The sequence below is a fragment of the Populus nigra genome, chromosome 13, assembly GCF_951802175.1.
Source record: "Populus nigra chromosome 13, ddPopNigr1.1, whole genome shotgun sequence".
In the NCBI taxonomy this organism is placed as follows: Eukaryota; Viridiplantae; Streptophyta; class Magnoliopsida; order Malpighiales; family Salicaceae; genus Populus; species Populus nigra.
Genome location: NC_084864.1, coordinates 14,403,241 through 14,423,971, shown reverse-complemented (window position 1 = coordinate 14,423,971; position 20,731 = coordinate 14,403,241). Strand labels below are relative to the sequence as shown.

General features: G+C 33.7%; 1 protein-coding gene and 1 long non-coding RNA gene across 2 annotated transcripts; both read left to right on the top strand.

Annotated features, from left to right (window-relative positions):
- The first annotated feature begins 2,668 nt into the window (after window positions 1-2,668).
- LOC133671664 (uncharacterized) lies at window positions 2,669-4,625 on the top strand. The gene is made up of 2 exons (XR_009834332.1): window positions 2,669-2,829; window positions 4,093-4,625. It is a non-coding gene; the product is annotated as an uncharacterized LOC133671664 (long non-coding RNA).
- A 6,477-nt stretch (window positions 4,626-11,102) lies between these two features.
- On the top strand, window positions 11,103-13,173 carry LOC133671019 (trans-cinnamate:CoA ligase, peroxisomal-like). The gene is made up of 2 exons (XM_062091634.1): window positions 11,103-11,414; window positions 11,510-13,173. The coding sequence occupies exons 1-2, from the start codon at window positions 11,217-11,219 to the stop codon at window positions 13,070-13,072; spliced, it is 1,761 nt and encodes a 586-aa protein (XP_061947618.1). The 5' UTR covers window positions 11,103-11,216; the 3' UTR covers window positions 13,073-13,173.
- Window positions 13,174-20,731: the final 7,558 nt, after the last annotated feature.

Sequence of the window (20,731 nt, the reverse complement as noted above, 5' to 3'; positions counted from 1 at the left end):
TTTATGTGAGTTCATTTCTGAAAATACCAATTGATTAATATATATTAATAGATTCCTTTTCAAGCAGTAGTAATAAACAAACTAATACCAGCTGTGCAGCACGATTAGTGTTTTACTTGAATTATATATTTAAAATTATTTTATTAATTAATAAAAACTTTAAAATATTAATTAATAAAAAATCATAATTTATATATTTTTTAAAATGTAATCATATAAACCAACGGAATACGAAACAGTACTTGGATTTTATCTACTAATTTATTTTGTGGATAAGTGTATCATTGTATTTATTCATTCTTTTTTACCACACTTTTTAGACGCGGTCACTGTATTTGCTACAATTAGAATAAACAACTAGGTAGTTTAGTTTCCGTGTGTTGTCTTGGGTTACTTTTAGAAACGTGTATTATTTTTAATTGTAAGACAATTGAAGAATAAAAAGCTTTTTAAACATAATAATTATATGATATATAAAAAAACTTACTTAAATTATTTTAAATTTCATATAAAAATTAAATTGTAAAATGTAAATGGACATTAATATAACATAAACGTTGTTTGAATAACTCAAAACAAAATATGACATGATGAAAAAAAAGAGTATGAAATCCCAGTTTTAAATGAGAAGTGAAGTCCAAACAATTATTAGCAAATAAATAGTAATAAATGTTTGTCAACTTCTTATTACTACAAGCACTTGAATAACTTAGTTACATATCTACAAAAATATTTTATATGTCTGGATCCGGTCTAAAAGTTGGGTTATACATATTAATTTATATGTCTGAAAAAATTAAAAAAAATATTTAAAATTTTAATATTTCATATGAAAAATTAAGAAAAAATCCATGTAAATATAGGTTATACATATTATAAATAATGAAGTTTAAAATAATATTTAGAAAGTTTTTTTATCCCACATTAAAAATATAATATGTTAAACTTTTAAGTTGAAGTATTTAAACCAATTTTTTTTTATCCCACATTGAAAAAATAACTTTTTTCTTGGAAATATAAAATATATATACTAATAGATTTCAAATTTGATATTGAAAAAACATAATTCTTTTTGGAAAACGTAGAGTATATATACAAAAGAACTTTAAATCCCATATTGAAAAGATATTATGTTATCATTTTAAGTTGAAGTATTTAAACTAAATTTTTTTTATCCCATATTAAAAAAACATAACTTTTTTCTTGAGAACATATAGTATATATACCAATGAGTTTCAAATCCCATATTGAAAACAATAAATTTTTTTTTTCAAACATAGAGTATATATACGAAAGGGCTTCAAATCTCACATTGAAAAGATACTATGTTATCCTTTTAAGTTGAAGTATTTAAACCAAAAAGTTTTTTATCTCACATTGAAAAAACATTATTTTTTCTTAGGAACATAAAGTATATATACTAATGGGTTTTAAATTTTATATTGAAAAAACATAAATGTTTTTTGAAAATATAGAGTATATATACAAAAAGATTTCAAATTACATATTGAAAAGATATTATGTTATCTAAGTTGAAGTATTTAAATTAAAATATATTTTTTATTACATATTATAAATAAATTTTTTTAAGAATATAAAGTATATATACAGTAATGGGTTGAGGATGCTACTGAAGCCCTTGATGCGACCAATGGAACCACTCTCGAGAAGAATGGGCAGATCTTACGAGTGGCTTATGCAAAGAGCATTCTTGGCCCAGGGGCATCAGGACCGTCACAGTCAAGCAGCTTTTTGTGAAAAATTAAAATATTAAAATTTTAATATTTTATATGAAAAATTAAGAAAAAATTCATGTAAATATAGGTTATATATATTATAAATAATAAAATTTAAAATAATATTTTAAAATTTGTTTTTATCCCACATTAAACATATCATATATCCGTAAACTACTTTGATATTCTGTTATTTGAAGTCACTAAAAGCTTTTTGTGAAGTGATTGTTGGTGGGAAAGTAGGAGAACGTTGACATTGCTCTTGTGTTTTGTACCTTAGAAATGCAACAGATACCCCAAAGACAAGGGCATCACTCTTCTTGGAGAAATGGTTTTGTAAAGTGAATGTTGATGAGCAGAACAGAGGAAAATGATATTCTGATATCATACATCCATTTCATACCTCAGATTAACCAGTTTAGGCATTTTGTCTTTTGATCTTTGAGGCCATAGGCATTTCTTTTGATCAAAGAATAAATCTCAGTCAGATTATCAACATGCATTTTGTCATGGCAGTCAGGCATTGACAAGGAATCCACTCCATGAACTTCAGATGAATGTGGTTGGGTGTTTGTCAAGGTCCTACTTCCACCTTAATGGATTTGTGCTCAAACCTTTTGATGTTGATCTTTATGTGATTTCATTCATGCATTAGACAGAGCAGGTTTTGCTATGGTTCGTTGAATGTAGAAATACCTCCTGAGGATTCTTTTCTTGTCCCTACCAATTCTATTTGTCACTTGGAATATTACTAACTATAACTTAATATTGCTATATTTTTAGTTGCATTACTACTTGTACCCTTTATCTTAATTCCATGTGCTTCCTTTTTGGTTTATGAATATGCTGATTTTATACATGATCATTGAATTTTTAAAATTTTATCCTTTCATATTCTAGTATGATGCTGTTGGACGGGCACCCAAGGAATATAGCCTAGATGACAATCAATCTGCTGGTGGGCAGCAGCAAGCAGGTGGGGAGATTACAGTTCAAAAGGATGGTTCTGCACCACAATCTGGTTTTGTGTGGGATGAAGCATCTGGTTATTACTATGATGCTGCTTCGGGCTTCTACTTTGATGGAAATACAGGTTCCTTCTACATTTCTTGTTTGGTTTGTATCAAGTGGAAGTGAAAGATAGCATTTTGTAGGTGTTGGGGATCGATCTGAGCTGTTGTTAAAATGCATGTATTCAGTTGCAATTTGATCTAGGTCTCAATAACATGATGACAAGTTTATAATCGTCGTCTTTATGTTAAAAGAATTCCTGGAAAGGCAATGCTGTTTTCATTTTTTTAGTATAATTGGATAGGTAGTTGGCTCATTGCAAATGCTTTGTTACAGGTTCTCTCCGGTACAAGCTGACATATATTTCCTCTACGAAGTATTATAAATATATATTTTCATTTAATTCCTACGAACAAGTTTTATCTGATGATACAGTTACATAGAGAGAGGTGGGAGCAACATTCCTGTGTGGAACTTGGAAATCACGTTCATGGTTAACTGTCTTTCTGGGCATTTCAGCCTTTTTGGTAATTCAAAAGTAACAAGTTATAGGTTAGTCTCTGAGATTGTGAGAGAAAATGTACTTAGTACTTCCTGCAGATCTTGCACAAGTGCTTACCATGAAGAATACTTTGGGAACAGATGGCCTGCTTTTCTGTAGTGTTATTATTGTTATAGTTAGTGGAGGCTTTTGACTTCTATTTTAATCTGGGAGCTCGAAGTCCGTTACCACTTCTAATAACTGCTGAATGATTATTTGTATACTTTGTGAATAATGTATTAGGAAAATCATTCATGTGAGTTTTAGGAAAAAGAATAAGGTATCTCTCTGCATATATGGTGCATGTGCTTGTAATTTACTTCGTTGCCTTGAATTGACTGGAGTTGCTTATCTGTAAGCCTGTGTTTACTCTCATGGCTCTCAATTGTGCAATCCATAACCTCATCACTTAAATTTCTCTTAGGAATCATTTTGATCCTCCGGTTTCATTTTTCTGAAGATTCAATTTTTGCTTGTTTCCTTGGCAAAGTTAGGGATTTGGCTCCTTATCAAGGAGAATTGTGATGAAAATTAAAAACTCTGCTATTGTTGCTTGAGAACCCGTTCAAAAGGTTATGTAGGAAGAAATTATTTTGCTGTGGTGGAGTGGTTGTCTTCTAGGAAATTTTTTATGGTTGTTGCTGTGAACTAACAACGTACAATATGCACATGGACCAAGAACTTCTGAACTTAGAATAGTTGTAACTAGCATTCTACATGTGTCGTCTTTAGAGCTTAATCTAAAGTCATAATTCCTTTTCAAGTTGGTTCTTTGATTGCGTGATATGCTCCTGTTCTGTGCAGGTCTTTATTATGATGGCAATCAAGGGGTTTGGTACTCTTATGACCAGCAAACTCAGCAGTACATCCCTTTCACAGATAACAATGACAATAAAGCATCTAGTAATCAGTCTGAGAATTCCAAGTCATCTGACGGTTCCAGTAACAGAAAAGTAGTAATTTCTGCTCCAGCTGCTACAATTACATCCACAGAGAAGGCTGCCTCATTACCTGATGCTGTCCAGGCTGCTGCTTCAGCAGCATTAGCTGCAGAGAAAAAAGAGAAGGAGAAAGCAAAAGAGATAAAACTAGCTTCAAAGAGCAGTATTTTGGCTACCAAGAAGAAAATGAACAATGTAGATTAGGGCTTAAGCTACGAGGCTGTGGTTGTAGATAAGGGCAATAAGCAATGACGCTGGGGGTTAAAATGTGGTATTTGGGCGGGGCAAGGCAAGTGCTTTTAAGTGATTTACTGCAAACTCAAATCTCTTCTGCAATAGCAAGTCTATGTAGATTTGTAAAAATTCATTCATAGAAGCTCCGGAATTTTGTCTAAATTAATTTTTTAAGGTGTTTTTAAATTGGTTTAATGTGTTAATATTATTTTGATAGATTTATAGAGAAAATGTACTTTAAAAATAAAATGCTCATAATACACTACCTAAACGCAACTTAAAGGACTATGAAGCCGTGTTTGGGACCATAGTTAAAATTATGTTTTCTAAAAATTTAATTTTTTGTTTGATTAAAATTATTTTTTAATTTTTAGATCGTTTTGATATGTTGATATCAAAAAACTTTTTTTAAAATAAAAAAATATTATTTTAATATATTTTCGATCGAAAAAATACTTTGAATTACAATTACTACCCTCATTCCCAAATACCTCATAAATTAGATTTTCACCGGATTTTTGGGTTTTTTTCCCTGAATCTCTTCAGTCTTCAACAACTAGTGTCCTTCGTGGCTTAGTTTTCTAGATCAAGCAGTATTCACATTTCTACTTGTTTTTAAAATATATCAGTTTCAAGTCTCTCCCTTGAAGGAAAAAAAATAAAAAGGGTTTTAGGGTTTGCAAAATTGAGTGCTCTTTGTCAGGCTTACAGTCTAAGATAACCAAGTATTTTATTTTTCTCTATAAATATGTAAGCTTTTCTTCCTTGCAGGTTCCTTCTCCATTTGCTTGGTTCTTCCTCCTCAATTTCCATATCTGACTCCTCAAATCTAAACCATTCCATTGTCAACTTGTTGCAAGAGCAAAACGATTCCGTTTAAACTTTAAAGTCTGCCTTGACTTCTTCCTTAAGAAGAGGTAGATAATGGACAATTGGCATGACAAATAGAATGGTGGTTACAATATTTCTTAATTCAGTAGTGGGACGACAACAAGTTTGATGATAGGTATTTCCAAATAAACAAGAAAGTTAATTCATTTAAACTATAAAATTATTAATTACAAATGGAAATATCGACGGAAAATAATGTTCATGTTTTCGTTGGTCTCTCTCTATAGATATTAAAAGAATTATAGGTGAAAATCAATGAATAAAAAAGAACTGATATTAATTGCATTTATCAACCTTTTTTTGATAAATTCCAAGTAGAAACTCATCTACTTTGGATGATAGCTGACCATGTAATATCCGCTTAGAGTCTCTAGAACACAAGAATTTATATCATGGCGACATGAAGGTGTGTGTGTGTGTATTTGTTTCTGTAGTATCCTAGCTATGTAGTTTAATTTTCTTGGTTCAATTTATAGCATGGATCGAGACATGAAGCCATAGATTTTGGAAATTCATTTTTGTTTCTTTTTCGCCTCTTTTTGGTGTTTTAATATAATTTAGGTAAGCTAGCAAATATGCCTAACTTTCTTCATTTTCACAAGTTACCTGCATATTTAAATTAATGACCACTGAATAAATCGGCAGTTTGTCAAACTAGTAACAATGCAATTTATTAATTAGTAATCCATCCAAACTTATTGTAAATGTAATATACTAATGCAAGTGAGCTAGCTAGCAGCTAGAAGCTCAATTAACAATATTTGAGTGATAATAAGTCAACTAGAAAGAGATGACATCTCTGGTTCGAATCTTAGTGTTTATCCCTTCTAATTCACATGTAAATAAATGATCGTTGGGGACCTCAAGTTGGCAGGCTCTTTCCTGTGGTTTAACTCTTGAAAGTGACCATTTACAATATCAAAAATAAAAATAATAATAATAATATACTAATGAATATTACAAAACAACCACAAAATTTAATCACTAATTCCTGATGAATATATAGACACTCCCACTTTGAATTCAGATTAATAGCCTATGATCTAAAGAGTAGAAGAGTAGCTGTGGGGGTCAAGATCATCTCCATGTAAACTTGAAAGAGGTAAATGAAGCCTTCCCGTCAGTTTTTGATGATGTCTAAGGATGATAATTATACATGTTTCTATTTATCTTATTTATTTGAATAAAGACGAGTATGAAATTAAGGATTTTTATCTTTATAAAAACATGTAAAAATATATACTCGACTTATTAAGTATATGGAAGGGTCATTAATTAATTCTATGACTCGATGACCTCTATATCAGAATTAATTTATATATAAAAATAATTTATTATGTTTATAATTCCTAAATGTATACTAAAATAATTTATATAGTTTTTTTTAAAAATATTTTGATTAAGTTTTTTTTATATATAAATATGAAGTATTTTAATTTTTTATGTTCTTTTCACTATATTTAATAAAAATTAATCATGAAAAAAAAATTTATATAGTGAATTTTGTTAAATTAATCTAGATTAATACAAAAACAAATATGAACATAAAAAAAAAGGGTTGTAATTTTTATTAATCTGTTTATTCTAAAGTGTTTGAATTAATCTAAATACAAAGAATTATATGTAGATTAAACTAAAAATTTTATTCTATTTTTAATAAATAAAATAAAATATATTATTTAACAGAATTGACAGCACTATTCTAGGTGGTAGCTAGCACCAACAAGATTTAATTTAATTTCGTTACCACTATCATATTTTTAGATTTCAGTACTATTTGGAAATGCGGCCTAACTCGTGTTTTTTAAAATTTTAAATTTATTTTACTTAAAATTAATAATTTTTTAATATTTTTAAATTATTTTAATACGCTGATATCAAAAATAATTTTTAAAAATAAAAAAATATTAGTTTGATGTATTTCTTAAATGAAAAATATTTTAAACATTAATTATAACCACGTCCTTAAATACACCCGAAAAATACATGCTTAGCAGGGGAAGGGCTGGCATCTTGATTGAATTTTCAGTATCAATAGACGATAGCTTGTAATTTATCAAGATTGAGTATCAAAATAAGTTTTTTTTTGTATGAAATTCGAATCCACCTCCTATTTTATTTGTTATTTTTACTTTGTGGTCCTTTGACTTTTAATTCAGCCCTTTCTTCACAAATTGTTTTTATCAAATGAGTGCTAATTTGGGTTCTAAATGGCTCAATTGTGAAGAAAATAAATTCATGAACCAAATTAAATCTTTTAAAAATCTCAACTATCCCAATCCATCGTAATTTATGAAATGATGAATATTTTTTTAAAGCTACATTGTTTTGGCCACAAGGCATAGTCTCTGTTAATATTTTGCTCAGATTGTACCACAAGTTTTTACTTGTGGTAAGATTCTTGGAAGACTGAGAATAAAGAATTTTCCCAAGCGTATAAACAATGAACGAGGATTTGCTACCTGCAAATAGTTCATTCAAAAGACCATGATACCCTTGCCTTGATCGTGTTAACCGTAAAATAAGTAAGTAAAAACCATTGATAAGAAAAATAAAAAAAAACCAGGGACCTTTTTTGCAAAACAAAGATAGGTCAAGGACTCTAAAGCTAAAATAGAGAGTCCCAACTCTAGCAATGGTATTAACATTATTTTAAAACTCCAAATACTAATCTAATGGATCAACTTAAAGTTTGTACCAGTTTGAGTTGAAAAAAAAATAAAATAAAAAATTTGACTGACTAATCAACTTGGGATTAACCAATTGAAACTATATATTAAAACTCGATGCTAAATTTTTTTATTGAATTTATTTTTATAAAAATTATATCATTTTAATTCTTAAAAAAAAAAAATTTGTTTTATTTTCAATGGACTTTTAAAACTAAGAATAAATGAAAGCAATATACATAACCAAAAGGAAACATGAACAGAAGAGGGCTTCATCAATTGATGCTTCATTGTAATTAAACATGGGCCATTAAGGCCACCGCCGAAACTCTCTCTCTTTTCTTGAATGCGAATGACGTCGTTCACACATTTCTTCTTCTTGCCCTCCATCAATTGCCATGGCCAACAACCTCCACACACATCACATGCATGGAGTCCATTGATGGAATAAGAAGATCTGGAAAAAAAAATAAAAATAATAAAAATTCATTGTACAAGACTATGAAAAAGACAACGTTGAAAAAGATAACCAAGTGGTAGCTTTCCTTCCAACACCTTTGAAAGCAGTATAGTTGAAAATCAGAAGCAAAATCTCCTAGAAATTTACTCTCAAGATCAGAAATATATTAGCTTGGCAACTTCTAAGCTCTTTCTCTTTGATGAAACCATTTTAGGAGTGCGAAATTTTCTTTTTGGACACAGATATTTTTGCCAATTTTATCTTTTAATTTTTTTTAAAAAAATTCAAGTAAGTCTTTCGATAATAATCCAATAATTGAAGGGCAATTTTCAGGTTTTTTCCTTTTTTTAGCAGCAATAATAATTTTATTGTCTTCGTTTTTCACAAATTTTTTGGACTTTTGCCGTCTCATATGTCAAAGAATCATTATTATGTAGCAGTGCACTTGAGGCATCAAACACTATTTTGTCCTATATATTTCAACAACTTTATAGGAGGAATGAACATTAAAAAAATAAATGTTGAATTCAGAAACATAGAGAATATAATTTACCTTTCCTTGCCCTATTCTAAGTCTGTGGTCATCAAACGCTGGAAATATGTCTGCGTCCTCTACTTTCTCCTAGCAAGACTTCGAACCTAGTTGACTCTTCAACAAATATTGTTTTGTCCCATCTGATTTTGTTAACCCTAACTTCTTCAATTTTTACAGAAATATATAGGTGTATAAATTACTGCAACTTTTCACATCCACAAGCTTGAAGTTAAGGACTAATCATGCATAGAATTATCATCAGAAATGCCAAACAATTACATAAAATGGATGATATTCTTGACTTATTTGTGTTTATTTGTGTTTGTCATCATGTTGAGAATGCTTTTTAAAAATATTTTTTATTTAAAAATAATTTAAATATATCAATGTATTTAAATTATTAAAAAATATTTATTAAATCACATGAAAGCTAACTCAAATATCCACGATTATATAAAAAAAAGATTAACAACTAATCATGCATATAATTATCATCATAAAGGCCAAATAATGACATAAAATCGGTGATATTCTTGATTTATTTGTGTTTGTCACCGTGGTGAGATACCTTAAGTTGATTTTGGATAATATTTTTTAAAAAAATAATTAAAACAAAAATATTAGACAGTAAATTAATCCGTTTGATTATTTAAGTCAAATAAAATTAATGTTATATTAATTTTTTAAAATACATAATTCAGACTAGAAAGTTAATTAACCGAATATTCTCAAATTAACTAATAATCAATCGGGTTTCAAATCAATTCATCAGTTGAGAAAGCTGGTTTAATGAAAACAATTAATGTTCAATTAATGGTATGTGCTCAAATTAATGTGAGTAATATCTTAGTAATTTTCCCTCTAGTTTCCGCACAACTCATCAAAACTCATTTAGTGGTAACCCACCCAAGTTTCACAAGATTAGGTGATCGTTTAGTATTAGATTATTTTAAATTAAATTAATATTATTATTAGAAGCGGCGAAGACAGCATTTGTTTCTAGTCATTTGAATTTTGAACTCAACATTTGTCCCGTTTTCTTTGGAACAGTAGATACTGATTTATTATTATTATTATTATTATTATTATTATTATTATTAAATAGCAATACATGAATTGAAGTAGTCAACATTTCTCCCATTCTAAATCAGGGAGTTTTTAGTTATTGTACCAGATTAAAAAAAAAAGATAAAAATATTGAGAACATAAATTGTTTGATTGGAGATTCAAAATGAAAATATAAAAATAAATATATTTTTAAAATAATTTTAGAATGCATTTTTATATTTTCAAAATATATATAAATAGAAAATACGAATCTCTAACACATGTCTTTAACAACATTAATATATATATATTCTTACATCTTGGATATTATTATTAAGGATAATATATCTTCATCTTTTTAAATATTTTTATCCAAAAATAGTAATAAAACGCTTCGTATTAATAATCTATACTTGAAAATTGTTTTTAATTTTACAATCTATACTTGAAATCAAATTTAATAACCAATCTTTTTCTTAGAGGAAATGATCAATCAATCCTTATTTCTAAAACAAAATCAATCATCAAAACTTAGACATAGAGAAAATAATATATCAAAAAACTATATATCATGAATTTCTTATGTTATATATCTTAAAATTCAGTTAAATATATAAATATGATAAGATTTTTTTGGGAATAAGTTGATATATTGAAAGGATTAACTCGAATATAATAAAAAACAAGAAACACAAAGGAAAAATATACAGTAAGATTTGGTAAATATATTTGAGTGCATAATAAATAATAACATGTGATCATGTAACACTGTTTTAAAACTCCATCCGACCACAGATTGAAATATTCTCCACCTAATATATGCCTAATATATGGTACTATATTTTGTTTAAAAAAAAAAACTCGAAATTCTAATATTTTATAATTGAGTTTCTTGAACTATTTCTTTTACCAGGTTCGTAATTGCTTATATAAACACCCAATGTTTTTTTTATTAAAAAAGAGGATAAAATATTATCATCAAATCCATATAATAATTTCTCCAAAACCACCGGCTACCTTCATGTTCAAGTCCTTGCTATTTAAACCCCCCACTCGCACATCTTCAAGTCCATCAAAAACTCCACAAAACACTCTCCTCCTCTCTTCCCATATCTTCGAGCAAGACTATCCAAATACTCCCAGCTCCAACAATGGATCAACTACTAAAATGCGATGCAAATTATGTTCCTCTCACCCCCATAACTTTCTTGAAGAGAGCTAATGCTGTTTATGCCAACCGTACCTCTGTTATCTATGAGGGCACCCGCTTCACATGGAGTCAAACATATGAACGTTGCTGCCGCCTTGCCGATTCCCTCCGGTCCCTTAACGTCGGAAAAAACGATGTCGTACGTTCACCAAGCTTTATTCTTTGAATTCTTTCTCCAGTTTTAGATGTATCAAACGTATCATCATTTTTTAATTTTTTCTCCTGCTTATGTAGGTGTCTGTGTTGGCTCCAAACATTCCTGCAGTGTATGAGATGCATTTTGCTGTGCCTATGGCTGGAGCAGTTCTTAATACTATCAACATGAGGCTAGATGCTAAGAATATAGCCACCATTCTTAGCCATTCAGGGGCTAAGGTTTTCTTTGTGGATTACCAATACAAGGAGTTAGCAAGTAAGGCCCTTAGTTTCCTGGATGGCGCTGTACCATCAATTATTGCTTTTATTGACGACATCGACACACCTACCGGTGTCCAGTTCGGCCAGCTGGAGTATGAACAGCTTGTCCAGAGGGGCAATCCAGGATACACTGGTGAGCTAGTTCAAGATGAATGGGATCCTATAGCCTTGAATTATACATCAGGAACAACATCTGCTCCGAAAGGAGTTGTGTATAGTCACAGAGGTGCTTATCTTAGCTCTCTTAGCCTAATTCTTGGATGGGAAATGGGAAATGCACCTGTTTATCTATGGTCTCTCCCTATGTTCCATTGCAATGGCTGGACATTCACTTGGGGTGTCGCGGCACGAGGCGGAACCAACGTTTGCATACGCAACACCAGTGCTAAAGACATGTACCATAACATTGCCGAACATGCGGTGACTCACATGTGCTGTGCACCAATTGTTTTCAACGTTCTGCTTGAGGCCAGGCCTCATGAGCGCCGCGAAATCACTTCCCCGGTTGAAATACTCACAGGAGGCGCACCCCCACCAGCCTCGTTGCTCCAACAGATCGAACGTCTCGGATTCCACGTGACGCATGCCTATGGTCTTACCGAGGCTACTGGGCCAGCACTTGTGTGTGAATGGCAGAAAAAGTGGAACAAGCTTCCACAGCAGGATCAGGCAAAACTCAAGGCGAGGCAAGGGATTAGCATACTGACTCTTGCTGATGCAGACGTCAAGGACTTGGACACCATGGTTAGCGTGCCGCGTGATGGAAAGACAATGGGGGAGATTGTCCTGAGAGGAAGCAGCATCATGAAAGGTTACTTCAAGGATCCTGAGGCAACTTCCAAGGCCTTCAGGAATGGATGGTTTGCTACTGGAGATGTTGGTGTCATTCATCCTGATGGTTACCTGGAAATCAAGGACAGGTCGAAAGATGTGATAATTTCTGGTGGTGAAAATATCAGCAGTGTAGAATTGGAGTCTGTACTCTACAGACATCCAAGAGTCCTGGAAGCAGCTGTGGTGGCCATGCCACATCCTAAATGGGGAGAAAGTCCTTGTGCATTCATCTCAGTGAAAAAGAACTCCAACGGAGACACGAAAGATGTCAAAGAATCTGATATTATCGCTTACTGCAAGAAAAACCTTCCCCATTTTACGGTTCCAAAGAGAGTGGAATTCATGGCGGAGTTACCAAAAACCTCAACAGGAAAAATTCAGAAGTTCCAGTTAAGGGCTTTGGCGCAGAATTTTGTTGTCAATGAGATATTGCCAAGCAAGAAAATTACTGGACACAGCCAACCTTCAGCTTCCGGTCGAGTCAATACAGAAGTAACAGGATATGGTCAGGGCCATGAACAAGTTCTTGCTCTATCTCGTCTTTGAACTTCGAATTCCATATTTAATTAAAAAATGAAAAATGATGTGCACAGGGTGATTTAATACGTAATTTTATTAAGCTTAATGAACGTAATTTCTTCTATTTATCCTTTTCCAATGAAAAATAAAATATAACAACTACGTACGAGGCTTCTCTTATATTAATATTTTGTTTTCATTTTAATATTGGTGTTTCTTTTAAAGTTCATTTATATTTTGAGAGAGAGAGGCGATCTATTTAAAACCATAGTTTATTACTTCCCGATGTCTCACAATATATAATTTTTGTTTACTTTACCTCTAATTTTACCATATTAATTATTAGTCATTCATATTATATGAATTAAAATAAACAATTTTAATTAGACTCAATCTCAAGATTTGAGTTGAATAAATAGCTAATTAACGCCATGTGAGTCAAGGAAAGACCAAACTAGTGGCACTAAAATATATTAATTATGAATCCCATGTTTAATTAAAAAGTTGTATGAGAAGTCAATGAATAATATTTAATAAATACTATAGTTTAAAAATAAAACAAAGGAAACAAGAAATATTTTATGAAGCTGACACAAACCATCGTTCGTACGTACTTGCATGGTTGTATCATATATGAAGATCAAATCTGCTTAACAACCCTAGCTTTGGCTTTCTCTTGATGCATGCTGACAGTCATTAGAGACATATCAAACTCAGAATTGTTTATTTTCCCATAAAAAAAGAAGAAAGAAATAGAACCTATGTTCTTGTTTGAGCTAGGCAGGGCAATGCTTGCTCTTCTGCAGCTCATAAGGATCCAATTGCAATTCTTAGAAGGTTAATTGGTCGAGAGACATTCTGTATTTTTTGTCATTAAATTCAAATGTTATGATTTATTTATTGGTCTAGTGTTATTTAGGCTTCCGTCCATGAAAATTGACAAGAAATTATCACGCTAGTATATTACAATTATTCAAAAATATAAAAAAATATATATTATATGTGTTAGTATTATTAAGTACCAAATAATACATGATGCATGAATCAATGAAGTATTGATCTAATGGTTAAAATATCGTTATAACCTTACAAGGACGAGAATACAAAGTTTAATTTTTGAAAAGCATACTTGTTGGGAGGGGTAGTCACGGATCCCGAACAAGACTAGCTTCACCTTTTAAAAAAGATGTGGGTATATCCAAGTAAGCACAAAAAAAAAAAAAAATACATGATGAAAGTTAGACAGTTGATATGATTTTTTGAAATACATAATATAAACTCATTTAAAAAATAACAAACATATAACTAAACACCATATGGTTTTTAAACATAAAAGTTATCTTGAATTATACATAAATAAATCGTACTAATAATTATAAATGATTTACTACCAAGTATAGGCCATCACTAATGTATTTTATGTATAATTTTATATTTTTATACATGATTTTAATTAAAAAAAATAAGATTATCGGTCAAATATGTGAAATTCTTTGTACAAATTTACCAGGATATGATTATGTGAGGTGCTACAAGATATTGAAAGAGATATTTCTTTCAAAATGCTTTATTCTTCAAACCTTTTAAACTTTTTGGTCAGCTGAAAAAAGCAAGTGACCATTCAAAGTAAATCCACAGCAACAGGGAAGCATGGGACACGAACTGAGTCCACAGACATGGACCTGTGTGGGATCAATAAAGTCCTGTGCCATTTTCTTTCTTTTCTTCTTCTTTTTTAATGAAATCGAAGGCCTATTTCATAAAGCCGAAGAAAACAATATCAAGGTGTTGGGGAATTCCGGCACCCCATGCGCGGACCGGTGGTGTTCTGATAGTTGCTCAAAGGAGAGTAAGCACACTGAGACACAATATTTTAACGTGGTTCGGCAAAACGCCTATATCCACGGGAGAGTCTATATTATTAGAGATATATAAAGAAAGATTTACAACATACATGGAGGAGCTGCTCTTTGCTGCACTTGCAGCTGCTGCAATGGCAGCAAGGCTGCTGCCATTGCAGCCCCTCTTTCTCTCTTGATCTCTCTACTGCACTCACCACACTCTCTACATTTTGCTCTCACATAATGCCTCTATTTATAGGCATTTCATGGCAGCTCTTCTTGCTTTGTTGTCAACATTGGTGGCTGCCAAACTCCAGCTCATTCAACAACGATGGCTGCACCTAGCAGCCCTCTTTGACAATGGTAATGGCAGCCATCCTCTTCTAGAAGATAGGCTACAGATGCTCTATGATTGCTGCACATAATGGCAACAATCCTAACAATCACCCCCTTTGCCATTTATATAGGCAATTGTTCTCTTGCTTCTTCAGCACATGCTTGCATTCTGCAGCTCTTTCAAGCTTACCATTCCGAGAGCGTCTTTGGTCAAGTTTCCAGGTACTTGCCAAACCTTTCAATCACCAGAGTCACCAAAGCACACCTTTTCTCACACAAAAGGATCACTACAACCAGATGGTTTGCCACTTCACATCTGAAGAGTGTTAATGCTTGTCTCTAGAACACAACATTCCCCTTCGAGCGTATCAACCATGCTCAGTCCGGAATGATTCATCAAGCCTTACATCAAGGCTTACAACACCCCCTCAAACGGAAATTTCTATTTCCAAGTGCGACAGTCATTATCTGAGTATCTCAATATGATCACGAGCTCACCACTCTTCCAAGAGTCTACTCATCCAGGAGTTGCGTCTGCCCTCTGTTCCACCCTAGGAACCACGACTTACTTCTCCGTGAGTCTCTCGCTCTTAGTTGTAAGAGTCCAGGTAGCTCTCCACCTTTAACCATGGGGGCAGCCCATTAAAGGTTGATCCATATCTGTCTTCATACTCTGAGTATTATAATGCCATTACCGAGCTCACTACCTTGACAAGAGTCAACTCGTTCCCGGAACCTGAGCATGCCCTTCTGCTTCTTCATAGCAGCCGCGTCTTAGTGCTCCACAAGTCACACACTTATTATCCAAGGCAAATGTCTTCTAGCTCATTGATCTTTAGCATGAGGGCAATATCCATGAAAGTCAATCCTGCATTTATCTCCATACTCATCATAGCCACTTCATTGGCTATACACCTGTCCACTCATGTCTAGCCATCACATTGGCTCTGGGGCGTTCTGAACTGGGCTTACATCGTGGCCCACACACCTTCTCCTTCGGTGTTTCCGCTCGTCGTCATGCGGCGGTCTGAATTGGGGCTCCTATCATGGCCCTCACACCTTCTCTAAGGTGTCTTCGCCTGTTGTCATGAGGCGGTCTGAACTGGGGCTTCTATCATGGCCCTCACACACCTTCCATCTAAGGTGTCTTCACCTTTCATAGGTGGTCGCATCCTCCTTCAGCTGAGATGCTTCAAAGTGGCTCCAGAATTCTCTACCACCATGTGCACTATGGGAGAGATAACTGCCACTAATCACATAGAAAGAGAAACTTGCGGTATACTCCTCGCAATCCTCCACCTCGATTTCTATGTTTGGAGCTTCTATGCCTTTCTGCTTGATAGCTCCACCTACACCAACTCTCTTTGGTGTCTTCGCCTTTCATCATAAGCGGTCGCCTTTTATCACAGGTGTTTGCACCCCCTCAATTAGGTGCCTTTACAACAGCTCTCTTTCCATCCTTGCATGCATTGAAAGGTCTTCGCATATTGTCTTCATCAAGAGCATAAAAGACTTTCTGTTGTACAAACTTTAACAGTCTCTGCTCTGAGCTTCATCTGGGAACACTTCTTCTCCTTGCACCTGTTGTCTCATTACAGTACCTTGTTGGATCCTACGGGTACTCCAGCACAATCTCCGTGTGCAATCGTGCAATTTCTGTTCTCCAGGTTTCTCCCTATTCCTTGCTTATGTTTGACAGCAGCTCATCCTGTCACAACATCTGTCCAAGTCAAAATAAGGTGTCAATCTTTATCCCCTTGCTGTATTTCTCTTCCATTATCAGGGTCTTCATCAATTCTCCCTCGAGAAATCACAGTCACCGAATCTAACTTCATTGGAGAAATCACCACTTCATCAGATCCTTGAACATACGGAACCCAACTGTTCCTTTGTGCCGTCATCTTGCTAGTCTTCAACCGTTTCATTACAAACTGCTATATATACGAAAATAGTACTGTATGGATAATCCTTCCACTAAGCAAGTTCCCAGGAAAGATTGGAGGGGTCACACTGGTCCCGCTTAAAACCCAATCTCCTAGACAGAACTTCTTAGGCCATATCTATCCATCGTACTGTCTTTCTATATATACAACCATTTGCTAGCTTTGTTGCGGCTTTCCTTTACAAGTGATCTGGAATATACTGGTTTAATACATGATTTCTCAACATCTGGCGAGACTACCAGTTCTTAGATTCGTCAAGATTGGTCTTCGTCAATTTTCACTCTTCACCTCAAATTGTCCACATAACTGGGTGTCCAGAGTGTCCCAATTTTGCCTTCCCTCAAGGCAATTAAAATTCTCCCCACTTAGCAGTTCAGCACATGCAATTGGGTAAACATGTACGATTTCTTCTTCTTCATCATCTCCAACGTCCACCATGAAGACCATTGGATGCCTCCTGATCGGGCAATCTCTTTTGTTAATTCACCACCACCACTACTTTCAGTCTCAAATCTCAACGATCGAACCGTACCATTGCATCCGGAACGTTCAAATTAGCTGGAAATAAGTCTGAAATCGCCCAAATCGCATTTCAGACAGCTAAGATTTGATCAAAACAATTCTGACCTGATGAACGACCCAAATTCAATCTCAGATCCGGTTGCACGTAGACTCTGCTGCACAAAATCTTATCCCTCGGCTCGCAGCTCGGCTCGCGGCTGATGACGTGTCAGGTGGGTCCCGCGATGATGACATGGCAGATGACTGGTCGCTGACATGACATGCCAACTGTGCATACTAACATCACAATTACATCATGCTGATGTCATCCTTTGCATGCTTACTGTAGACTGCCACCTCGTTGGAGCGTGGGGGCACGTGCGGGCATGTTTGACGTCCGTTTTTGATGCCGTTTTCACCAGTGGCTTCGTCTCGGCCTCCTCTACACAGTGGTATGGTCAAAACACCATTTTGAGAACTTTTATTTTTGAGCAAAAATCAAACACCCCTTTAAACCATGAGCTCTGATACCAATTGTTGGGAATTCCGACCGGTGATGTACTGATATTTGCTCATAGGAGGCTTAAGCACACTGAGACACAATATTTTAACGTGGTTCGGCAAAACGCCTACATCCACGGGAGAGTCTATATTATTAGAGATATATAAAGAAAGATTTACAACATACATGGAGGAGCTGCTCTTTGCTGCACTTGCAGCTGCTGCCATTGCAGCCCCTCTTTCTCTCTTGATCTCTCTACTGCACTCACCACACTCTCTACATTTTGCTCTCACATAATGCCTCTATTTATAGGCATTTCATGGCAGCTCTTCTTGCTTTGTTGTCAACATTGGTGGCTGCCAAACTCCAGCTCATTCAACAACGGTGGCTGCACCTAGCAGCCCTCTTTGACAATGGTAATGGCAGCCATCCTCTTCTAGAAGATAGGCTGCAGATGCTCTATGATTGCTGCACATAATGGCAACAATCCTAGCACAAGGTTGTTGAGACTTGAGAATGCACTGACGATTCTTTAAATTTTGGAGTAATTGAAGAAGACAGCTTTTTCTATGATTTTTTTCCCAGTTCCAAACCCACAGCATGTGGCTTCTTAATTATGTCATATTGGGCTGCCACACTTTGCATTTTCGAATTCTTTTTGTCCTAGAAAAGTGAAACTAGGGGAGGGGGAGAGGTCTTTTCTGTTCTTGTTGAAGAAAATTAATCATGGAATATAAAATGTGAGATGGCCATCTCATACTTGAGTTCTGATTTCCCAAGAAACATTATCTAAACGTTTTTCATGAACGTAGTACTTGAATTTAGCAAAAAGTTCTCTTTGAAATGAATTTAATTTCATATATATCATCGTCAAAACCATAATATTATTTGCTAAAAACAAGGGTTGATCAATTGTATATCAATTATATAATAGTTATTAAACTCGGCAGGGAAACCCAACAACCCAATAATAAAAAACTTGACTAATCAATATGTCAAATTTTTATATGATTCCGTAGATTTGTTTCTCACCTCGGAAAAAGGAGCAAATTGAACACTCATATTCAAATAATAAATGTGTTCCCATCATATGATGTTGATCAACAGCTTCCAGCCATAAAAAATTCAGGATTCATTCACGAGAATGGATTTTCCATTTGTATGTTGACCGAAAACAAACAAAATCCTTGTGCCCTACAGGCTTTTCCTTGGAATATATGGGTGGCTTCCATGGTGTCCAAAATAATTCCTTACTTATATATAATTTAATTGGAAGACTACCTCTATAGATCCCATCCAGGAATTCTTTTCTTGCTGGAGTATACTTCTATCCCAACCATGGGAGATTAGAAGGTTAATGCGATTAATAACTCAATATGCATCATAATTTTTTTTTGTGTTGAGTGACCGATAAATAATATTTTTAATTATTTATCCAAAAAAACTCAATGATCTCTTCAAATCTATGACATTTGAACAAAAAAAATAAAAGAGGAAAAAAATCAAGTCAGCTCGAACAGAGCATGTTATTTGAGAACAGAGGCTTTCAAAACGGATGTCTAGATATCCGTTCAAGGTAAACTAAACTAAGTTTTACAATATTAGGTTGACTGAAGTCAAAATCTAAAATAATGTTATATTTTAGAATTTATAAAAAACATAAATTTAAGTTGACTTAAGTCAACCTACCTTATTTATGATTCAAATCCAAGATCCACCATTTTATCGACGAAAGTTTATTGCTTGATATTGTTCTCTGGGACCTCCTTCACGCATGCTATTATTGAGTCACAAAAACTCAACATGTTTCATGGCTACTCATTTTCTAGCTCTGTGTGAAGTGTGAACACGTGAAATACGAGGCATTCATGCGTCAATCCTGCCAAGCCAACACACAAAGTCAAAGATAATTAAATCTTTTTTTTTCCCGAAGATTCCAGCCCTTCCCCTAGTGACCATGAATGCTTCATCTGTAAAATATGAAAATGGTGCTCACGACATTAAATTAAATTAAATTCTGATGGTGTTATTTACCAGCGAGAATAGGGCTGTCAAATCAATCCAAATGAACGACAGAAATTTGGATGGCATGATTTATTGTCGTGAGCACCATTTTCATATTTTACAGATGGTGGACACAAGGAATACAAATACTGTTGCTGGGCACACCTGAGGAACACAAATACTGATACAAGGAGAACACAGAGGAGATATTGAGCGATTCAATCGTTCCCACAACTGGCAAAGCTGTACTGAAAGTCGTATCAACTTTTCCATATTCTGTCACAAATACAGTGAGAAAAGGCTACACTGGAGACCTCTACAGAACCAAATGAAACATGAATATGTGGAAAGGCATGCTTTTTTTGCAGAGATGCAGTTCACAACAAATCTTAAACTTAGTTAAGTCAAGTAACTCCTTAAATACTCAGAACCATTACTGGAATTGTGTTTTCATTTAATAACTCGATGAAAAACTCCCGTGGATGCAAAATTAAGGCAATTATCCACCCTTCAATTCCCAGGGCTACAAGATGAAAGATCATGTGAAATGTATATGATA